General features: G+C 36.2%; 1 protein-coding gene across 7 annotated transcripts; it reads left to right on the forward strand.

The window, feature by feature from the left end:
• On the forward strand, positions 480-16,353 carry LOC109830218 (chloride channel protein CLC-c-like). 7 transcript variants are annotated; one of them, XM_020397414.1, is made up of 10 exons: positions 480-761; positions 1,591-1,841; positions 2,239-2,459; positions 3,710-3,910; positions 4,665-4,842; positions 5,220-5,482; positions 6,089-6,358; positions 6,907-8,038; positions 8,599-8,700; positions 15,903-16,353. In XM_020397414.1, exons 3-9 carry the CDS (start codon positions 2,275-2,277, stop codon positions 8,686-8,688), a joined length of 2,319 nt encoding a protein of 772 aa, XP_020253003.1. In that variant the 5' UTR covers positions 480-761; positions 1,591-1,841; positions 2,239-2,274; the 3' UTR covers positions 8,689-8,700; positions 15,903-16,353. The 7 variants fall into 7 exon arrangements, with proteins under 7 accessions (XP_020253003.1, XP_020253002.1, XP_020253004.1 ...); XM_020397413.1 differs by having other exon boundaries at positions 1,591-1,817; XM_020397415.1 differs by having other exon boundaries at positions 1,591-1,817; positions 2,263-2,459.

The following is an 18,310-nucleotide window of genomic DNA, read 5'->3' on the forward strand; positions in this document are numbered from 1 at the left end:
CACAATCACCAAATAACACAAGAGATTTACGTGGTTCGGCAATTGCCTACGTCCACGGGGAGAGGATGAGGATATTCCACTAAATCAAGGAGAGTACAAATGGTTACAATATCACAAAACTCACAAATTAACCCTCAACCAAAGCTCTCAACTTGCTCACAATACCAAAATAGATTAGGAATCATAATAGATTAGAAATACTGCTATCCAACACAATCGTGAATATTTTTGCTGTAATTTTCAAACTGTAGAATTATATACATTCTTACATTAAAAATAATAATAATCTAAATTATCCATCCCAAACTTGCGAAGCTTGTGTTATTATCTCCATTTTAAGCCGTGTCTTTTTACGCCTATATTCTTACTACCCTATCTCGTTTACTTTTCCTTTTACGACGTTAATTTCTGTCTCCATCATCATTTAATCATTTCAACAGTCTCGTGCTACAAACCTCATCTTTTTTTATTTTTATTTTTATTTTTATTTTGCTCTCATTCAATAAAAGCCATTTATAGTCAAATGCTTTCAATGCCCTCTAATTCTCAAGCGGAGATCATCCAATTACAATAGAAGATCCAGGTGTCTACGCAAACAGCATCATCCTCTCCTATTTTTCTTCCATTTTTAGCTGTTCTCTCCCCTAAATTTTCCATGAAGAAATTGGGCAAGCTCCCATTTGCCTAAATTCTCTCTCTGTCTACAGTTTCAAGCTTTATCAGTAGATAGAAGAAGAGTTTGATCTTGAGTTCTTCTTCAGGTAAGCTTAAGCTTTTGTGTGAGGATTTATCTTTTTCTCTCTGATCCATCGTGTTTTCTTGTGATTTCAAGTGAACCCATAACTTCTTTTTTGGCTAGTACAGATAAAAGATCCAAACTTTCTAGGATTCGTGAAGTGGGCAATCAATTTGACCCATTTCAATTGTAGACCTTTTCTGCCTTAGTTTATTGATATATTTACCTTTGGACATGAGTTCCTTGTACTTAATCTATTCAGTTGAACAAACATTCAAGTGTACAATTTGAAGTCAAAACTCTAAAGCTTAGGAATCCAAACCTTAGATCTTAGTGTCCATTTTGTTTTTATTCCTTCTGTATTGTGGAGAGATGGTTACTTTCTTTTAACTTAAGCAAATCCACATGATTTGCTGCAAACTTGTTGATTTGTTTATGTTAGGATCGCCGCATCTTAAGGTCCTTCACATGATATGTACCTGGAATGAATAAAGGCGACAGCACACTTATTCGAACTGAATAACTGTGTATTTATCCTGATTAAGCCTCATCTCTTAGTGAGATCAGGGTATAACTTGTACTTGTGTCTTTGTGTTTCTTGGGTTTGTGTGCAAGCTTATTTCGACTGTAGGCATTAAGTTTAATGGCAAGGGTTGTACTAGCAAAACGTCTGTTTTCTGTATATCAAATGGTAAATTTGTCTATATATGTTTAGTAAACGTGTCCCTGATTTGATAAATCTATCTACCCATACTTTGAACAAACATAGTCATAATCGAATTACTTTATGTCGTATCAATATAGCATCTTGCGGTTCTTACCAACAATGACAACAATGAAGTCTTTGTCTGCAGCTATTATTGGAGTAATTCCCTTTCTCATTCTCAATTCAACAAGGCCAACGAAAACCCAAAAGGATCTATTAGTTCCTTTTTCTTGCCAATACTCAACTACTAGTTGCCTCAGAACGTGCCACAATCTTACTTGCTGGAATTATCAAGATTGGACCACAATCAGGAGGAACAACTTTCCATATTGGCTAGCTGGGTCCTAACAACTTGTGTGGTTGATATTTCACTTGGTAACAACCTCTAAGAAACACAAAGTACGCCCTATAGAGGGCTCTCTCTCTTGTAAATTCTAAAGTTTGTGATTGCAGTGATACGCTATTGATGATTGCGCTGATACCTTATTCCGATTGCGTTGCATTGTATAATGATTCCACTGATATCCCTTCCTACATGGCTTTCCATAGAGAACCCTCCATAGGACTTTCCCCTTAAAGACCTCCCACGTCAGCTGCCAACTTCTGTACACCTGTCAATCTATAAATAATTCATTATACTCAATTATAGGACCACTAAAACAACTCCTTGTCATGGTTCGTCAGTTTATACTTCTGACATAAATGTTCAACGATCCTTGCTGTTACTGCTGTTATTTTGCTATTTTATTTCAGTTTGAGCCTGCCACAAGATTTTTATTTCTTGTTGTAATACTAGCATTAGTGCTGGTCTTTTTCATAGGAAAAGCAACTAATGGAGGCGAGTGATATTGAGAACATGAATGGGGAGTTGGAGAGACATGGATCGGGTTTTTCTGAGGATAGAGATGTGATTCCAATGAGAGAGCCCCTGTTGCTTAGAAAGAGGACCATGAATACTACATCTCAGATTGCCGTTGTTGGATCTAAAGTTTACCCCATAGAGACCTTGGATTACGAGTAAGTATTCATATCTCCTGTTCTTATTGCTAAAGTTCCTAATTTCTGATTTTTTTTATTGTTTAGAGCATTATCTGTTAGCAAGTTGCTGGGTACCAAGATATTTTTATGCCACTCTGATCAAGCCGTTGATTATTTTTTTTGTAAATGGGTTTTTTAGAAGAATTTACGCACTTGGAAACATAAGATTCTTATGTAGATTTGGTTGAACTATTGGGAGTTCCTCATTCTTAATCTCTGAATAAGCTAATGTGTTTCTCCAGGTAATCTGTTTCTTGAGAATTTAAGTTAATATTTGTAGTTAGATGTTTGATGTGAATCAGGCTCTCAGATTCTGCTTACCCAGTTCTAATTTCTAACTAGTTTTCTGTTTGATAGAACAAAGTCAACAAACGGACCTTGTCAATGTGCATGCTAAACCATGACATGAAAGTCTGTAACTATTTCTGATAAGATGCTCATGATCTATATTTAGATTCAGGCAACTATACGCTTCTAATTGCTAAACTTCTATATTGTCTTTATCTAGATTTTCAAAGCTATTCTTCCTAATTTTAGGGCGTGCATAAGAAAGAAATCGGAGAAACTCTTATTATAGGTCTTTGGAATATTTGATGTAACAAATCATGAAAATGTTAGGGAATTGATAATATTAGAGTGATGTTGTAGATTTAGCCCCATATCGGAAAATAATAGTAGTGCGACTATGAGGAACAAGCCTTAATCGGTGACCTTTTAGTGTCAAGAGCCTTATTCTAGAAAAAATCTTAAGTTGCCCTGAAGACCTATGCCTAACTTTCATTATAAGGTCACATTAGAAATTTGAGCCTTGACTTAAAGTAATTACGTAAAAGCAAATATATTCCTTATTTCTCTGGTTCAAGATTTTCTTCCTTCCCTTGTATTGCAAATAGGAAAACTAATGATCCTTCCTTCATATTACACTACAAGCAAATATGTTACTGTATTTTTCCCTAGATTTTTTTGTTAAAAAAAGAGTGAGTAGTTACTCCCCGCGTTCCATTAATGTCCTAGATTTATATCATCACAATGGAACTTTCAGATCATAAACATACTTTATAATTATGCATGTATTTCGCTCTCAATTAACCAAGAGTTGGACTCCTAAAATTTTTAATGACGTGTTGAGAGGCTAAATATCCCTGTTCGTTTATATTAAACTTCAGATATTTGTGAATTACATCTGATAAGATTTTCAAGTTCTAGCTTTATTGGATATTTATTCTCAGGATTGTGGAGAATGAATTATTTAAGCAAGATTGGAGGTCAAGGAAAAGAGTGCAGATATTTCAGTATATAGTCCTTAAATGGACTCTGGCGCTGCTTATAGGCCTCGGTACTGGACTTGTTGGCTTCTTCAACAACCTTGCAGTTGAGAATATTGCAGGATTCAAATTGTTGCTAACAAGCAATCTTATGCTTGATCATAGGTAAAGTTTATGCTACCACTTCACAAAATAAATGAACTTTATGTATATCACTGCTGTGTCATATATGGAGCTATGAATTAGTAGTAATTTTGCGGAACAATGCGAAGTAGATAGAAAATGTCACACATAATTTTGTCTTGGGGATAACTTGAGTTAATTAAATTAAAATGCGACATGAACAAATAAAAATTATGAAAATGACAGTTTGGTTTTCCTTTTTTCTTTCAAGCTGATCATGAAATTGTAGTAAGCTAATGTAACGACAGTTTTTGTTTCTTGTTTGTTGTTTTCTTGGCTTTGTTTTTTTAAGAAGAAATATAACTGCTTTTTAAATAAATTTGGGGTAAACATGCAAATAAAGGAGATTTTGAGGGTGGAAATTGGGGCTAAATCGGAGATCTTCTGGGTAACTTAGTAGAAAACGTTTAATTTTTTAAATTATAAAAATGTTAGAAGATTTATCTCTGATTAATAGATTGAAAGCATGTGTATGCACGTGCACACATTCATAGACCCATCACATAATATGTGTATGCATATTCACTCATTCATAGACCTCACGCATATTTTGTGAAAATGCTGGGGCATCCTTTTGTGGCTTAGACATGTCAATCACGCCCTGCAGATTTTATAAATGTGATGTGTGGTATTGAACAAAACAACACAAATAAATGTATCTTCCTCTCAAAGAGGGGGGAAGAACTATTTACCAAAAAAACTTCCCAAGTAATTTTAGGGTCTGGTTCCAGTACAGGTACTTACTAGCATTTGGGGTTTTTGCTGGTTGCAATTTAATTTTAGCTGCAGCAGCTGCTGCTATTTGTGCTTATATTGCACCTGCTGCAGCTGGATCTGGTATACCTGAAGTGAAAGCTTATCTCAATGGAGTTGATGCTCATTCTATCTTGGCACCAAGTACTCTCTTTGTAAAGGTAGCTCTTGCATTTTTATTCCTGGACTGATGTTTCACCTTTTCATTCATTACAAATGAGCATGTAAAGAACAGGCATAAGCGAGATCAAAACATTATACCATTGTCTAGTGACATAAATTATATTAGGTTAAATTTTAAACAAGTATTTGACAATGCTCATGTTTGTTTCATTTAGCATAGGGTTAATTGCGGATAGAACTTACTACCCTAGTAGTACTATTGTACGTATACCAAAAATTATTTGATTTCTCTTAGTAGATCAACCGAATTACATTTGAACAAATAGGTAGAGGAATAATAATCAAACTATTTGATAACTATTCAATAAACTTTCACAACTAATGACATTCTCTAGTATCTTGCACAAATCTGCAGATAGTTGGTTCAATCTGTGGAGTTTCAGCGGGTTTTGTATTGGGTAAAGAGGGGCCTATGGTTCATACAGGAGCATGCATTGCCTCGTTACTTGGTCAAGGTGGTTCAAGAAAGTACCATTTGACATGGAAATGGCTTAGATTCTTCAAAAATGATCGGGACCGTAGAGATTTGATCACTTGTGGAGCTGCTGCAGGAGTGGCAGCTGCTTTCAGAGCTCCTGTTGGAGGTGTTCTTTTTGCTCTTGAAGAAGCAGCATCCTGGTAATTTTATTACTATTTTGGATAAATTTCTGAAAATCCCCAAGAAGTTTTGGCCATTTTGGGATATGCCCCCAAAGAGTTCGGAAATGTCACTTAACCCTCCAAAACTTTGCATTTTTCTGAATCTAGTTTCACGTAACCCCCAGCCTTTTGGGGGTGATTTGAAAATAGTGTTGGGGTTAAAGTAACATTTTGAAGTTTTTTTGGGGTTATCTCAAAATAGGCCAAACTTCTTGGGGGTTTTGAGAAATTTACCCAACTGGTTTTATGTCTATGTTTCTTGACGTTTATGATTAAGTTTAATTGCTATAACTTGGTAGACAATATAGGTGAATCTAGACAGGTTAATCTAGATTGGTGTAAAATATCTCATGAAATTGTTTTGTACTCATCTGATGATGGTTAAGAAAATTTTCAAGTAGTCAATATAATTGAACTATTTCATCACATATATCAATAATCTCTCAGAAAAGGTTGTTAGACTAGGTCTCATCTAATTTGAGTTGGTTTTAAGGTATTTAGTTTCTCTAACATACTTTTTTTTTTGAGAGAATCTCTAACATACTTTTTTGCCGCTTATTATTCTTTTCCCATGAATTATATCAGGTGGAGGAGTGCTCTTCTTTGGAGAACATTTTTCACAACAGCAGTAGTTGCTGTTGTACTAAGAAGTTTAATTTATTACTGTCGTGGTGGAAACTGTGGACTCTTTGGGGAAGGAGGATTGATCATGTTCGACCTAAGCTCAACTATTACTACATATAGCGCCCCTGACATGCTCGTGATTATAGTTCTTGGAGTAATCGGAGGTTTATTTGGAGGCCTCTACAACTTTCTCTTGGACAGGGTTCTCCGTGCCTACAGCATCATCAATGAGTATGATTCACCCTCTGTTTTGATTTATGAGGCACTCTTGATGATTCGTTATGACTCTAATTTCGATGTGTAAATTTTACAACACTACCCCCCGGCAGAACTTTGGGGTGCGCACTAAACACCTCTAAATTTTATTAATTAGAAGAAAAAAAGTTGCCTTAAACTTTCAAAATTATGAAAACACCCCTGAACTATTGAAATTGTCATAAACAGCATTAATGTGAAGAGTGAAAGGTCTGAACTGCCCTTGTTACTATCTACCAACCCTAACCCAAAAAACTTCCAAGTAAATTAACACATTCGTGGAAAAAATTGTCCAAAACATGTCATACGTGAAGAGCGTGATAATTTAAACTAACTTCTAGCAATCCCTGGTTTTCATTGAGACAAGTTCAAGGGGTTTTATCTGATTTATAAAGTTTAAGGGAGTTTTATGCAAAACATCCCAAAGTTCAGAAGACTTTGTGAAAATTATCCTTGATGGATACCAATGGTAAACCTGTATTACTTTCTTTTCTTCAGTATTAACACAACTTTGTAAATTGCAGAAAGGGCCCCCCATCAAAGATCCTTCTTACAATCACCATCTCTCTCCTCACTTCATGCTGCGCCTATGGCCTCCCTTGGCTTGCAAAATGCACCCCATGCCCCGAAAACCTCAAAGACCAATGCCCAACCATCGGTCGTTCCGGAAACTTCAAGAACTTCCAGTGCCCTCCAGGCCACTACAACGACCTCGCCTCCCTCTTCCTCAACACCAATGACGACGCAATTCGGAACCTCTTCAGCGGTGGGACCCAAAAAGAATTCCACATGTCAACCCTCTTCATCTTCTTCATCACCATTTACTTCCTTGGCATATTCACCTACGGAGTCGCCGTTCCTTCCGGTTTATTTGTCCCCGTTATTCTCGCCGGTGCTTCATATGGACGAATGGTTGGGAATCTTTTAAGCCCTGTTGCGGATCTTGATGCGGGTCTTTTTGCGCTTTTAGGAGCAGCGTCATTTCTTGGCGGGACCATGAGAATGACTGTCTCAGTGTGTGTCATTCTCTTAGAGCTTACTAATGATCTCCCGATGCTCCCTTTGGTTATGCTTGTGCTACTAATTTCGAAAACTGTTGCCGATGGCTTTAACAAGGGTGTTTATGATCAAATTATTGTGATGAAAGGGTTGCCATTTATGGAGGCTCATGCCGAGCCCTATATGAGAAATCTGGTGGCTGGTGATGTTGTTTTGGGTCCTCTGATAACATTTTCGGGTGTAGAGAGAGTTGGTAACATTATTCATGCGTTAAAATTAACTGGTCATAATGGATTCCCGGTGGTTGACGAGCCGCCTTTTTCTAATTCACCGGAGCTTTGTGGGCTTGTGTTGAGGTCTCATTTGCTTGTGTTGCTTAAAGGGAGGAATTTTACGAAGGAGAGGGTGGCAACTGGAGCTTCAAATGTGTTGGAGAGGTTTGGGGCGTTTGATTTTGCCAAGGCTGGATCGGGGAAAGGAGTGAAATTGGAGGATTTGGAGATTGATGAGGATGAGATGGAGATGTTTGTGGATTTGCATCCAATTACTAATACTTCGCCTTATACTGTGGTTGAAACGATGTCGTTGGCTAAGGCTGCGGTTCTTTTTCGGGCGCTTGGACTTAGACATCTCTGCGTTGTTCCGAAGACTCCTGGGGTAAGAAGAGCTGAATATATCTTAACTTTTTTTTCCCTTCAAGTTTAAGTTGCAAACTGAAACAAACAATTTAAATTTGTGAAGGAATAAACTCATTTTCATGTAAAATTTTCCTTACTATGGCTTCTTTTTGGGTTTGTGCTATTAAGTTCCCGTAATTAGTAAATCTATCTACGTCTTTTGCACTTAGCATCAGCTTTCTAAAATGCATTTTATCTTTCTTTGACAGTAAAATTTTATATACAGTACTTTGCCAACGAATTGCATATACTCAAATGTGGATTTTGTGGGATTTATAGAATTCATGGTTATATTCAGGAAAACAAATGATGCATTTAGATGAAAAGCATCAATTTGAATTTTCCAATCTTGCCATTTTCCATATTCTTATGAAAAGTAGCATTAAATGTTCTGCATTTTGGACTCTTTGCACATAAACTGTAAGATACACCTATTACAGAATTATGTCATCTATTTAAACTTGGAGTACTCAAATTTATTATCTGTTTTCATATGCTTCAATTTTCTTTCTTATAAGACTGATATTTGTTGATTTGCAGAGGCCGCCAATTGTTGGTATTCTTACACGGCATGATTTCATGCCTGAGCATGTACTTGGTTTATTCCCTCATCTTGGTTCCCACAAGTAAAGGTGAAATCTGGTGAGCAATTCTTTTCCCTTTATTTGTTACTTATAACTGTCAATACAAAGAAAAGTTTAATTGCAGATAAACCCCCTGTAGTATCAATGTTTGGAACTTACCACCCTTCTACTGCTATTGTTGCAGATAAACTCCCTTAGTAAACTTTATTTACTCTTTTACCCTTGAGGTTCTATTTGTCAAAAAACAATTTTCCCTTCTCTAAGAGTAAAAGAGTCAAAAAAATTCACTCAGGCAGCCTATCTGCAACAATAATCCTAGATCCATAATTAACCCAAAACATAGTTTAAAGTTGTCTAGTCAGTTATTTAAGTTTAGATACTAGTTCTAACTTCTAAGACTGGGGTCTTGAGTCCACTTTGAAGAATAAACACCAGTAAGAAATGATAACACTAAAAAGAAATGATTGTGAATTGATGAGTTTAGCAAAATGTTTGTTTTTCATGTCAAGTTTTAACACCGTACATTCCAAAATTAAGCTCCAAGTCATTGATGATCTTGTAAGATTAAGACTTTAGCTAGAATGCAATGCAATGTATATGTCAAATTAAAATAATCCTTATTGTTTAATCCATAGTTACACAGTATGTAGTATGTAGCGAGTCAGGGTGCTATTTCTAGGTACGAATTCGGGTACATAATTTGCCGCTTAGAAAACTTGGATTCAATGTGTGTAGCTTGCTTCGGTACGTAAGTTCGGTACATGATACGTCGTAAATATTGAGTGTGCTTACAATTTTTCAAAGTGTATAGTGGAGAACTAGAAAGTAAAAAACTAATTATCCATTTCAATATTTTTTCCATACAAACTACTTAAATATCTGCATTTCTAATGAGCTTCTTTTTTTCTCTTTTTTTTTGGAGTTTGTTTTTTGTTCTGTTTTTCTTTTTTACATAGTTTGTGCTGAGTTGATGGTTTTGTTTCGTGTTTTACCAACATAAGTACTTAGTTACGGTAAATTCATTGACTCATATATTCTAGTGTGGACCTCCCTGTACTTGATTGTACACAGCGCGTTGCATCTTGCGCATGTGCATTTAAAGAGACCCATGTTATCAAGGCGCGCCCCGCGTGCGGGGCACTGGAGGCTGGGACAATTACGCCCCGCACTAGAGGCGGGGCGCTACACGCACACGAGGCGCGCGCCTCGTGTGCGCCTCGTGTGCGCCTCGCGCACGCCTCGTGTGCGTTTGACACATGCGTCATGTAATAGACTCTTTCTTTTCTTTTTTTAAATAATTTATATATTATATATTTACATCATGTAATAGACTCTTTCTTATTAGTTGCTAATCCATTCTTCATTTTTTCATGTTTATAATAACTTATAAAAAGGAAACAATAATTAGTAATTTAGTATATTTGTTTGCTAATTGTAATTTTCTTCTCTAATTAGTATGCTAACTAGAAAATTATGAATATGTAAATATGTAATTGTTACCTTCATTCTCCATCTTTTTTTGCTAACTAGCAAATTAACAATTAAGAATGCTAAATAAAAAATTATGAACAATCATATTTTTTTAATCACTTAATTGTTACTTAAAAATATCTATATCATATTTTAAATAAAAATACATATTTCTTATTTGTTACTTGCTTATTTTGTTTCATAGACTTTTACTTATGTTGGAGATTATCTTGCATTATGACTTGTGAAAACTTATGAACTTTTCTATGTTATGCATGCTAATTAGGACTCTTTTGTGATTTAGTAGGTGAAATTATATTTCTTGATCTTTTTATATGATAATTTATAAACATGTTGCTTATATGTTTCTTTGTCTTATGTTAGGAAATATTAGTTTGAGTTGTGCGCCTTAATTTAGTGAGGCGCACACATCGTTTGAGTTGTGCGCCTTGCGTATGGTGCGCGTAAGGGGTCTCTGCGCCCCGCATTGCGCCTTGCGCCTTGATAACAATGAAATGGACTTTGTGTCTTGCATACTTATAAATTGTACTTGGATTTCAGAGAAGTAATTCGTGTATCAGAGGGAATCTATTTGCAGATGTATTGGGAATCGGTTTGTAGGAATTGTATGACGATTTGGGGTGTTCTAGGGAATTACACAACTATGATTTAATCTGAGTTGAGCCATGTTAAGCTCACAACATAATAAATACTGAACCATTGAATTTCAATGTGTCTTACTCTGAGTCCATAATCATAGGAATCATAGGATTCCATATGTTATACAATTATAACCACAACCCTCCCGAATACTTCAGAGTTTTTGTTATGACAAATTCCCCAGGATAAGCTAATATCAATCACATGAGAGCACGAAAAATATCAAGAACACACGAACACAATGATATACGTGATTTGACTTGTAGCCTACGTCCACAGGCGAAGGAGGAGAAAAGCTTTATTAATTGTGAGGAATACAAAGTGGAATCTCTCAATCCCAAATCACATCCCAAAAATCTAATACAACTCAATTAAAGGAACAAAAAAGAAGAATATCAAATATGTTTCATAAAATAACTCTCTTTTCCTGAATGGTGCTCTGAAGATTGATGATTAAAATTGGCTTGAAAGATTGTTCTTATATAGCCTTGAAGATTTCAACTCCTTGCTGTCTAAGAAATAAGAGTTCTAATAGGAATAGAAATCCACATGTCCTAAAACCCAACAAGAGCCAAAGTAGGAATAAACTTTTAATATGATTGGTTGTGCAAAGTCTAATGTAAGTAGGATTCTTGATCAAAACAAACCAAACTGAAAAAGGACTCTCAAAGCAATATGGATTTGAGTATTTGAGACAACCTATAACAAATCTCTACATTGATTCAAATACGTAGAAGATTTCTCACTTTAAAATAAGCTAACTTACTCCACCTTCTCTAATAGCCCCACAGGACATCTAAGTGCGGCATGTATTGATAAAGTCTAAGCCCGGCTTGAACTTGCTAACTAAAAGAGGCCACCTCAACAAATCGACTGAATTGTCGGCACGACGATCGTAAATATTAGCGAAGTCATCATCTGAAATTGTAACGCCCCGCCCCGGAATCCCGGAGTCGATACGCTATTAGATCCGATGGATTGGCCTCACAAACCACCACATGTCTTTTCAGCATGTTTTGTCCTCACTCACGCGCTCCCTGGAAAACTTCCCAGGGGATCACCCATCCTAGAATTTCTCCAGGCCAAACACGCTTAACTTTGGAGTTTCTAAGAGTTGGGTTCCCGAAAAGAAGATGCATCTTGGTGGTATGAGTATTCCAATCAAATCTATCAATACTAATCACATCACCCTCTCAAGGATTGGGGTATTACAATCTCCCCCACTTAAACTCATAACGTCCTCGTTGTGCCAAACCATATCATCCAAGACCGTACCATCCGTGTGAGATTCTAGAGGTGGCTCCTATGGCCTCAAGAGGTGGCTCCCGCCCTCTCGACGTAGCACTTTGCGCCGCATAGCACTTAGCTCTCACAATTTCGGTTGGCTTGGCTCTGATACTATTTGTAACGCCCCGTCCCGGAATCCCGGAGTCGATACGCTATTAAATCCGATGGATTGGCCTCACAAACCACCACATGTTTTTTCAGCACGTTTTGTCCTCACTCACGCGCTCCCTGGAAAACTTTCCAGGGTGTCACCCATCCTAGAATTTCTCCAGGCCAAGCACGCTTAACTTTGGAGTTTCTAAGAGTTGAGTTCCCGAAAAGAAGATACATCTTGGTGGTATGAGTATTCCAATCAAATCTATCAATACTAATCACATCACCCTCTCAAGGATTGGGGTATTACAGAAATAGCTCCTGAATAGCTGAAGGGCACAAAATTATCAACCGACAATGCATAAGCTACTGTATCTTCATATCTTCGCGGTAATTGGATATCTCTTCTAGATCGATCTCTAGCAATAGTGTATTCCCGCTCTTCCCTACAGCTGCTGAGTGTTGCTTCATTCTAAACTTGAACGAGTTCTTGCTGCTGAACTCCTTAGTTTATCTGCTGAAGTGCTGAATCTATGAATTCTTAACTCTGGCCTATGTCCTGTAGTGCGCGCCTTAACAACAACTGAAACCGATGACCATTTCTGGTAGAACATAGCAGATTCATCAAAAGTAACATCACAACTAATAATAATGTTAGGAGATTTCGGATCAGGACACCATAACCTAAAACCATTAACACCCGATGCATAACCTAGGAATATGCACTTCTTTGCTAGCGGCTCAAGTTTTTCTTGACTAACATGCACATATGTAGGGCAACCAAATATTATAAGATTAGAATAATTCTCAGGCTTACCGAGCCAAACCTCCTTTGGAGTTTTACAACTAGTAGATGACGACCGATTCACTAAGTAACAAGCCGTATTCACTGTTTCCGCCTAGTATTCCTTGCCTAAACATGTATTTAACATCATACAACGAGCTTTCTCTAATAGGGTTTTATTCATACGTTCTGTCACTCTATTTTGTTGCGGTGTACGAGGGACTGTACGATGTCTAACAATTCCCTCATTGCAGAACTCATTAAATTCTCATCCACAAAACTCAAGGCAATTATCAGTTTTAAGCCTCTTAATTAGCCTCCCAGTCTGCTTCTCAATCAAAGACTTTCATTGTTTGAAAGTCACAAAACACCTCATATTTATGTCTCAAAAAGTAGACACAAACCTTCCTAGAATAGTCATCACTGAAGGTCAACAAATATATGGAACTACCACCCCTCGAGGCAACTTGAGAATGTCCCCAAAGATCTGAATGGATATAATCCAAAGTACATTCAGTTTGATGCATTGTCGTACTGAAGCTGACTCTTTTCTGCTTTCCAAAGATGCAATGCTCGTAGAATCTTAATTTTTCTGTACTATGTCCACATAAAAAATCCTTCCTACTCAACTCGGTCAATCCACACTCACTCATATGATCAAGTTTCATATGTCATAATCTGATAGTATTAATTCCTGACATCGACGATGCAACTGCAGCCGAGACGGTAACGATAGAACCTACAAAACATACAAGCTGTCAATCTTCTTTCCTTTCATAACCACAAGAAAGCCTTTTGTAACCCTAAGAACTCCAACTTCACCTGAAAATTGCACCAAATGCTATCAAGAGTGTCCAAAGAGATGAGATTCTTCCTTAAACCTGGAACATGCCTAATATCTGTCAAAGTCCTGATAACTTCATCATACATCTTAATCCGAACTGTGCCTTTCCCAACAGTCTTGCATGAGACATTGTTCCCTATAAGAACAACTGCACCATTAATAGCTTCATAAGTGGTTAACCAGTCCCGATTAGAACACATATGATAGGAACAACCCGAATCCAAAATCCAATCATCCATGCTCTTGTTTATATCATCTGTAGCCAAGAAAATCACATCTTCAGCAATATCAACTTTAACGGAGTCCTCCTTTAATTTTTCTTCATACTCTTCTTGTTTGTTTTTGTTCTTCAATCTGTAACAATCGGTCTTGATGTGTCATTTCTTCTTGTAATATCTACAGGTCAGATTTCTGTGCTTTGACTTATACCTGTTACCTTCAAATCCCAACAAGCCATCAGCTTTATCGCTACTTTCACTTGTGGTTAACTCTTTGTCGATCTTCTCCTTATTCAATAAGTTCTCTTTGACGTCCTTGATACCAATAGAATCTCGACCGCTCTTTGTCGATCTTCTCCTTATTCAATAAGTTCTCTTTGACGTCCTTGATACCAATAGAATCTCGACCGTAAATCATAGTGTCCCTGAAGTGCTTGTAGGAAGGCGGCAAAGAATACAATAACAATAGGGCTTGATCTCCATCATCGATCTTAACATCAATTTTACTCAAATCTGTAATCATAGAATTAAACTCACCAATATGAGATTTGATGGGTGTTCCTTCCGACATTCGAAGTGTGTACAAACGCTGCTTCAAGAGGAGGCGATTAGTGAGCGACTTCGTCAAATACAAATCCTCCAATTTAGACCATAAATAAGCGTCTGTCTTCTCCGTGAGAACTTCTTGCAAAACTTTGTTTATCAAACATAACTGGATCACTGTGAGAGCTCTATCATCCAACTCGTATCAATCTTCCTCCGTCATAGTAGCCGGTTTCTTCGACTTTCCGAACAAAGCCTTTTTCAATCCACTCTGTGTCAACACGACGATCATCCTAACTTGTCGAAGGCTGAAACTGATGTTGTCGTCAAACTTCTCGATATCCCACTTCGTAGTAGTTATCGTCATCTTCTCGTCCAATCGATAGCTGATGGCTCTGATACCAATTTGTTATGATAAATTCCTCAGGATAAGCTAATATCAATCACACGAGAGCACGAAAAATATCGAGAACACACGAACACAAAGATATACGTGGTTCGGCTTATAGCCTACGTCCACGGGTGAAGGAGGAGAAAAACTTTACTAATTATGAGGAATACAAAGTGGAATCTCTCAATCCCAAATCACATCCTAAAAGCCTAATATAACTCTCAACTAAAGGAACAAAAGAGAAGAATATCAAATAGACTTCACAAAAGAACTCTCTTCTTGATTGGTGCTCAGAAAATTGATGATTAAAATTATCTTGAAAGACTGTTCTTATATAGCCTTGAAGATCCCAACTCCTTGCTATCTAAGAAATAAGAGTTTTAATAGGAATAGAAGTCAACATGTCCTAAAACCCAACAATAGTCTAAGTAGGAATAAACCTCTAATATGATTGGTTGTACAAAGTCTAATGTAAGTAGGATTCTTGATCAAAACAAACCAAACTGAAAAAGGACTTCAAAAGCAATATGGATTTGAGTATTTGAGGCAACCTATAACAGTTTTGGTGCATTGTTGAAGAAACTTTAAAATGATATAAGAACAATTCAGGTTCAAATCCGCAAATCTATCAGTCATGTGTTTAAAATGGACTTTAAAAAGAAATATGGTGTGTGAGTCCAACTAACGGGATACTTGTAATCTCTTTGTCATTTCCTATTCTATATGTTGAGAGTATAAAATTATAACTCCCAATCCTTGTCACAACTTTAGATTTTTAATGCAGTTGAAAGAAACTTTGTTATGATATTAGAGCAGACAAGCTTAAATCTGTCTGCCACATATTTAAAGTGGATTTTTTTTTTTGAACTGTTTTGTGAGTCCAACTAAGAGAACTTGTAATCGCTTTGTCATTTCTTGCTCTTCTATTCTTTTCATTTGACCTTGAGTTCCATCTTTTTATTTCTTCCAGGTTCTTGTTGGATATCAGTGGAAGCTGATCTCCGACGAAATCCACCCGTCTTCTGAAGAAAATTTTAAAACAATAATCTGATCTATGGCGTGATGCGATTATGTTCCTCACTCTCCCTGATTATTTTTCCTTTTGTTTTTCGAGAGGTGATCCGGAGTTGTTAGGATTTGGCGCAAAGCTGCAACACCAAATTCTTTTTGTAATTATGCGTGTGTTCGAGTGTGCTGCAATTGGAGGGGATTCTTGGATTTTGGCGTACTCCTCGATACTGAGCGCCTCTTGGCTGTGTTGTTGTATGTTATCTATGCTTAAGAGGAATGCTCATTGTTTAATAAAATTATTGTTTACAGTGGTTATTTGCAGTTGTCAGGTTTGCTAATTGCTATTGCTTTTCTCCTGTATGTACAGATTTCGTCTCATTTAGTTGTAATGCTTCAACCACGTGCATTTAGAGTGAGCGAGTTTTGGCTATCATAGACATGTAGCTCTTGTTAGGAAAATTATATAGGAGACAGAAATTCTGAGGCGTAAAACACTTTCCTTAAAGAAATATTTGCCCCACTTGATATTCAAAGTTGTTTTGGGTTAATACAAATTTTCTTCTCATGATACAACAGAAAATGAAAATTTCAGCAAGCAAATCTGGAATTTTTCACTAATTCGTTGCGAAACAAGTTTGTAGTATTGTAGATGTTTTTGACAGAAAATTTTTGAAAAAGAAGTGAAGTTAAGATATCTGAAATTATAAACTATATATAGGTTTGAAAAGGTGTTTTCAACAACCATAATTTTTCAAAACACCCGTTGGAACAAACACTTTTCAACAGCCACTTGTCTATTCATATTTTCAAAAATTCAAAATAACATTAAAAATATTATATTTAAAATATATATATTAACATGCTAGAATATTTAAGCGGCAGCGGCAAGGATGCGAAGTGCTAAGCGCGTCTAATAATCGTGCTACCCGCACGTGGGTTTAAAAACCTATACTTTGATCCATTTATCAAAGCCTAATAATCATTAAATGTTTTTAAACCTCTAAAAGAATGCTCAAATATCTCATGTGGGAGTATCTTGTTTTTACAAACAAGTACTAACAGCTCTTACGTGGAATGCTGTGTTTTTCGATATGGTATGTTGGTTTTCAGTGATTTGGTTGGTGGTTTTTCCGGCTGTCAGTGGTTTCCCGGCAAGCGGTTTTCCAGTGCGTATGCAATGCTCAATTCATCTTTCCTTTGGAAAAGGATCATTATACAAAACCTCCTTTGTTTTTAAATTTATATATAAACTATTTTTAGAGCTTTTTTTTGTTGCAATCAACCGCCTGCATTCACTTTTAAGTTGACTTTTTTTAGGCTTAGTTATTGAATAGCAAGTATATTAAAGAGATGATCCTTAATGGAGGTTATGTGGGACCAACTATCAAAAATACTTAACTAAAATGGGAGCACATGTGGTTGATTGCAACAAAAATCACTTTAAAGAGGTTTATACATATATTGAAAATTAAAGGTGATTTTTAGAGAACCACTCTACTTTAAAAGTTATTTTTATATAAAAATAATCCTAATAATAAGTTCAGGAATGTTCATCATATAGGTGTTAATACCATTTGTCATGATTAGCGACCCATTAGTTGAATTGATGCTTTTAAGTTGCCAAAATGCTCAGTATGGGCTTTGACGTAGTTTTATCATGGTTAAAGATCATAAAAAGAAGGGGGTTATGTGAGACAAGAAATTCAGGGGTAATGTGTACCCCCCAAAGTTCAAAGGGGTTTTATGAAATTAACCCTGAGAATAACCCATCAATTTACACAAGGGTTTTTAAAAAGGTTTATTTAGCTATTAGTTCCTCAAACTTAAATAATTCCATATAATCCCTTGAATCTTAATAATTGCTCACTAATCCCTCAAATTCAAAGAGGTCTAGCAATTTGGTCTCTTCATGACCAAAATGTCCTTTTAGTTATGATTTCTCTCTTAAAATGCATCTTGTTCAAAAAAGGTTTTTTTTTTTGCACTTTGGTAGTATAAAGTTTACACCTTTTTAACTTTAATACCCAACATTTAATACCCAATGTTTTTGACACTTTTGATACCTAAAGGTTACACTTTTTTTAAACTTTGATGCTTTACATTTTTGTGACAATTTTGTTGCAACAAAGTTTATACCTTTTTAACTTCAATATCCCAAACATTTGTTTTTAACACTTTGATACCCTAAACTTTAGGGTATCAACGTTAAAACCTGTGTAAAATTAAGGTATGAAAGTTAAAAAATAATGAGTCATTGGGGCATTTAAGTTAAGTAATGTGTAAAACTTTGAGGTATTAACGAATCAGAAAAAGTTTAGGGTATCAAAGAATAAAAAAAGTATAAATTTTAGGGTATCAAACTGCTAA

This window comes from Asparagus officinalis, chromosome 2, assembly GCF_001876935.1.
Source record: "Asparagus officinalis chromosome 2, Aspof.V1, whole genome shotgun sequence".
In the NCBI taxonomy this organism is placed as follows: Eukaryota; Viridiplantae; Streptophyta; class Magnoliopsida; order Asparagales; family Asparagaceae; genus Asparagus; species Asparagus officinalis.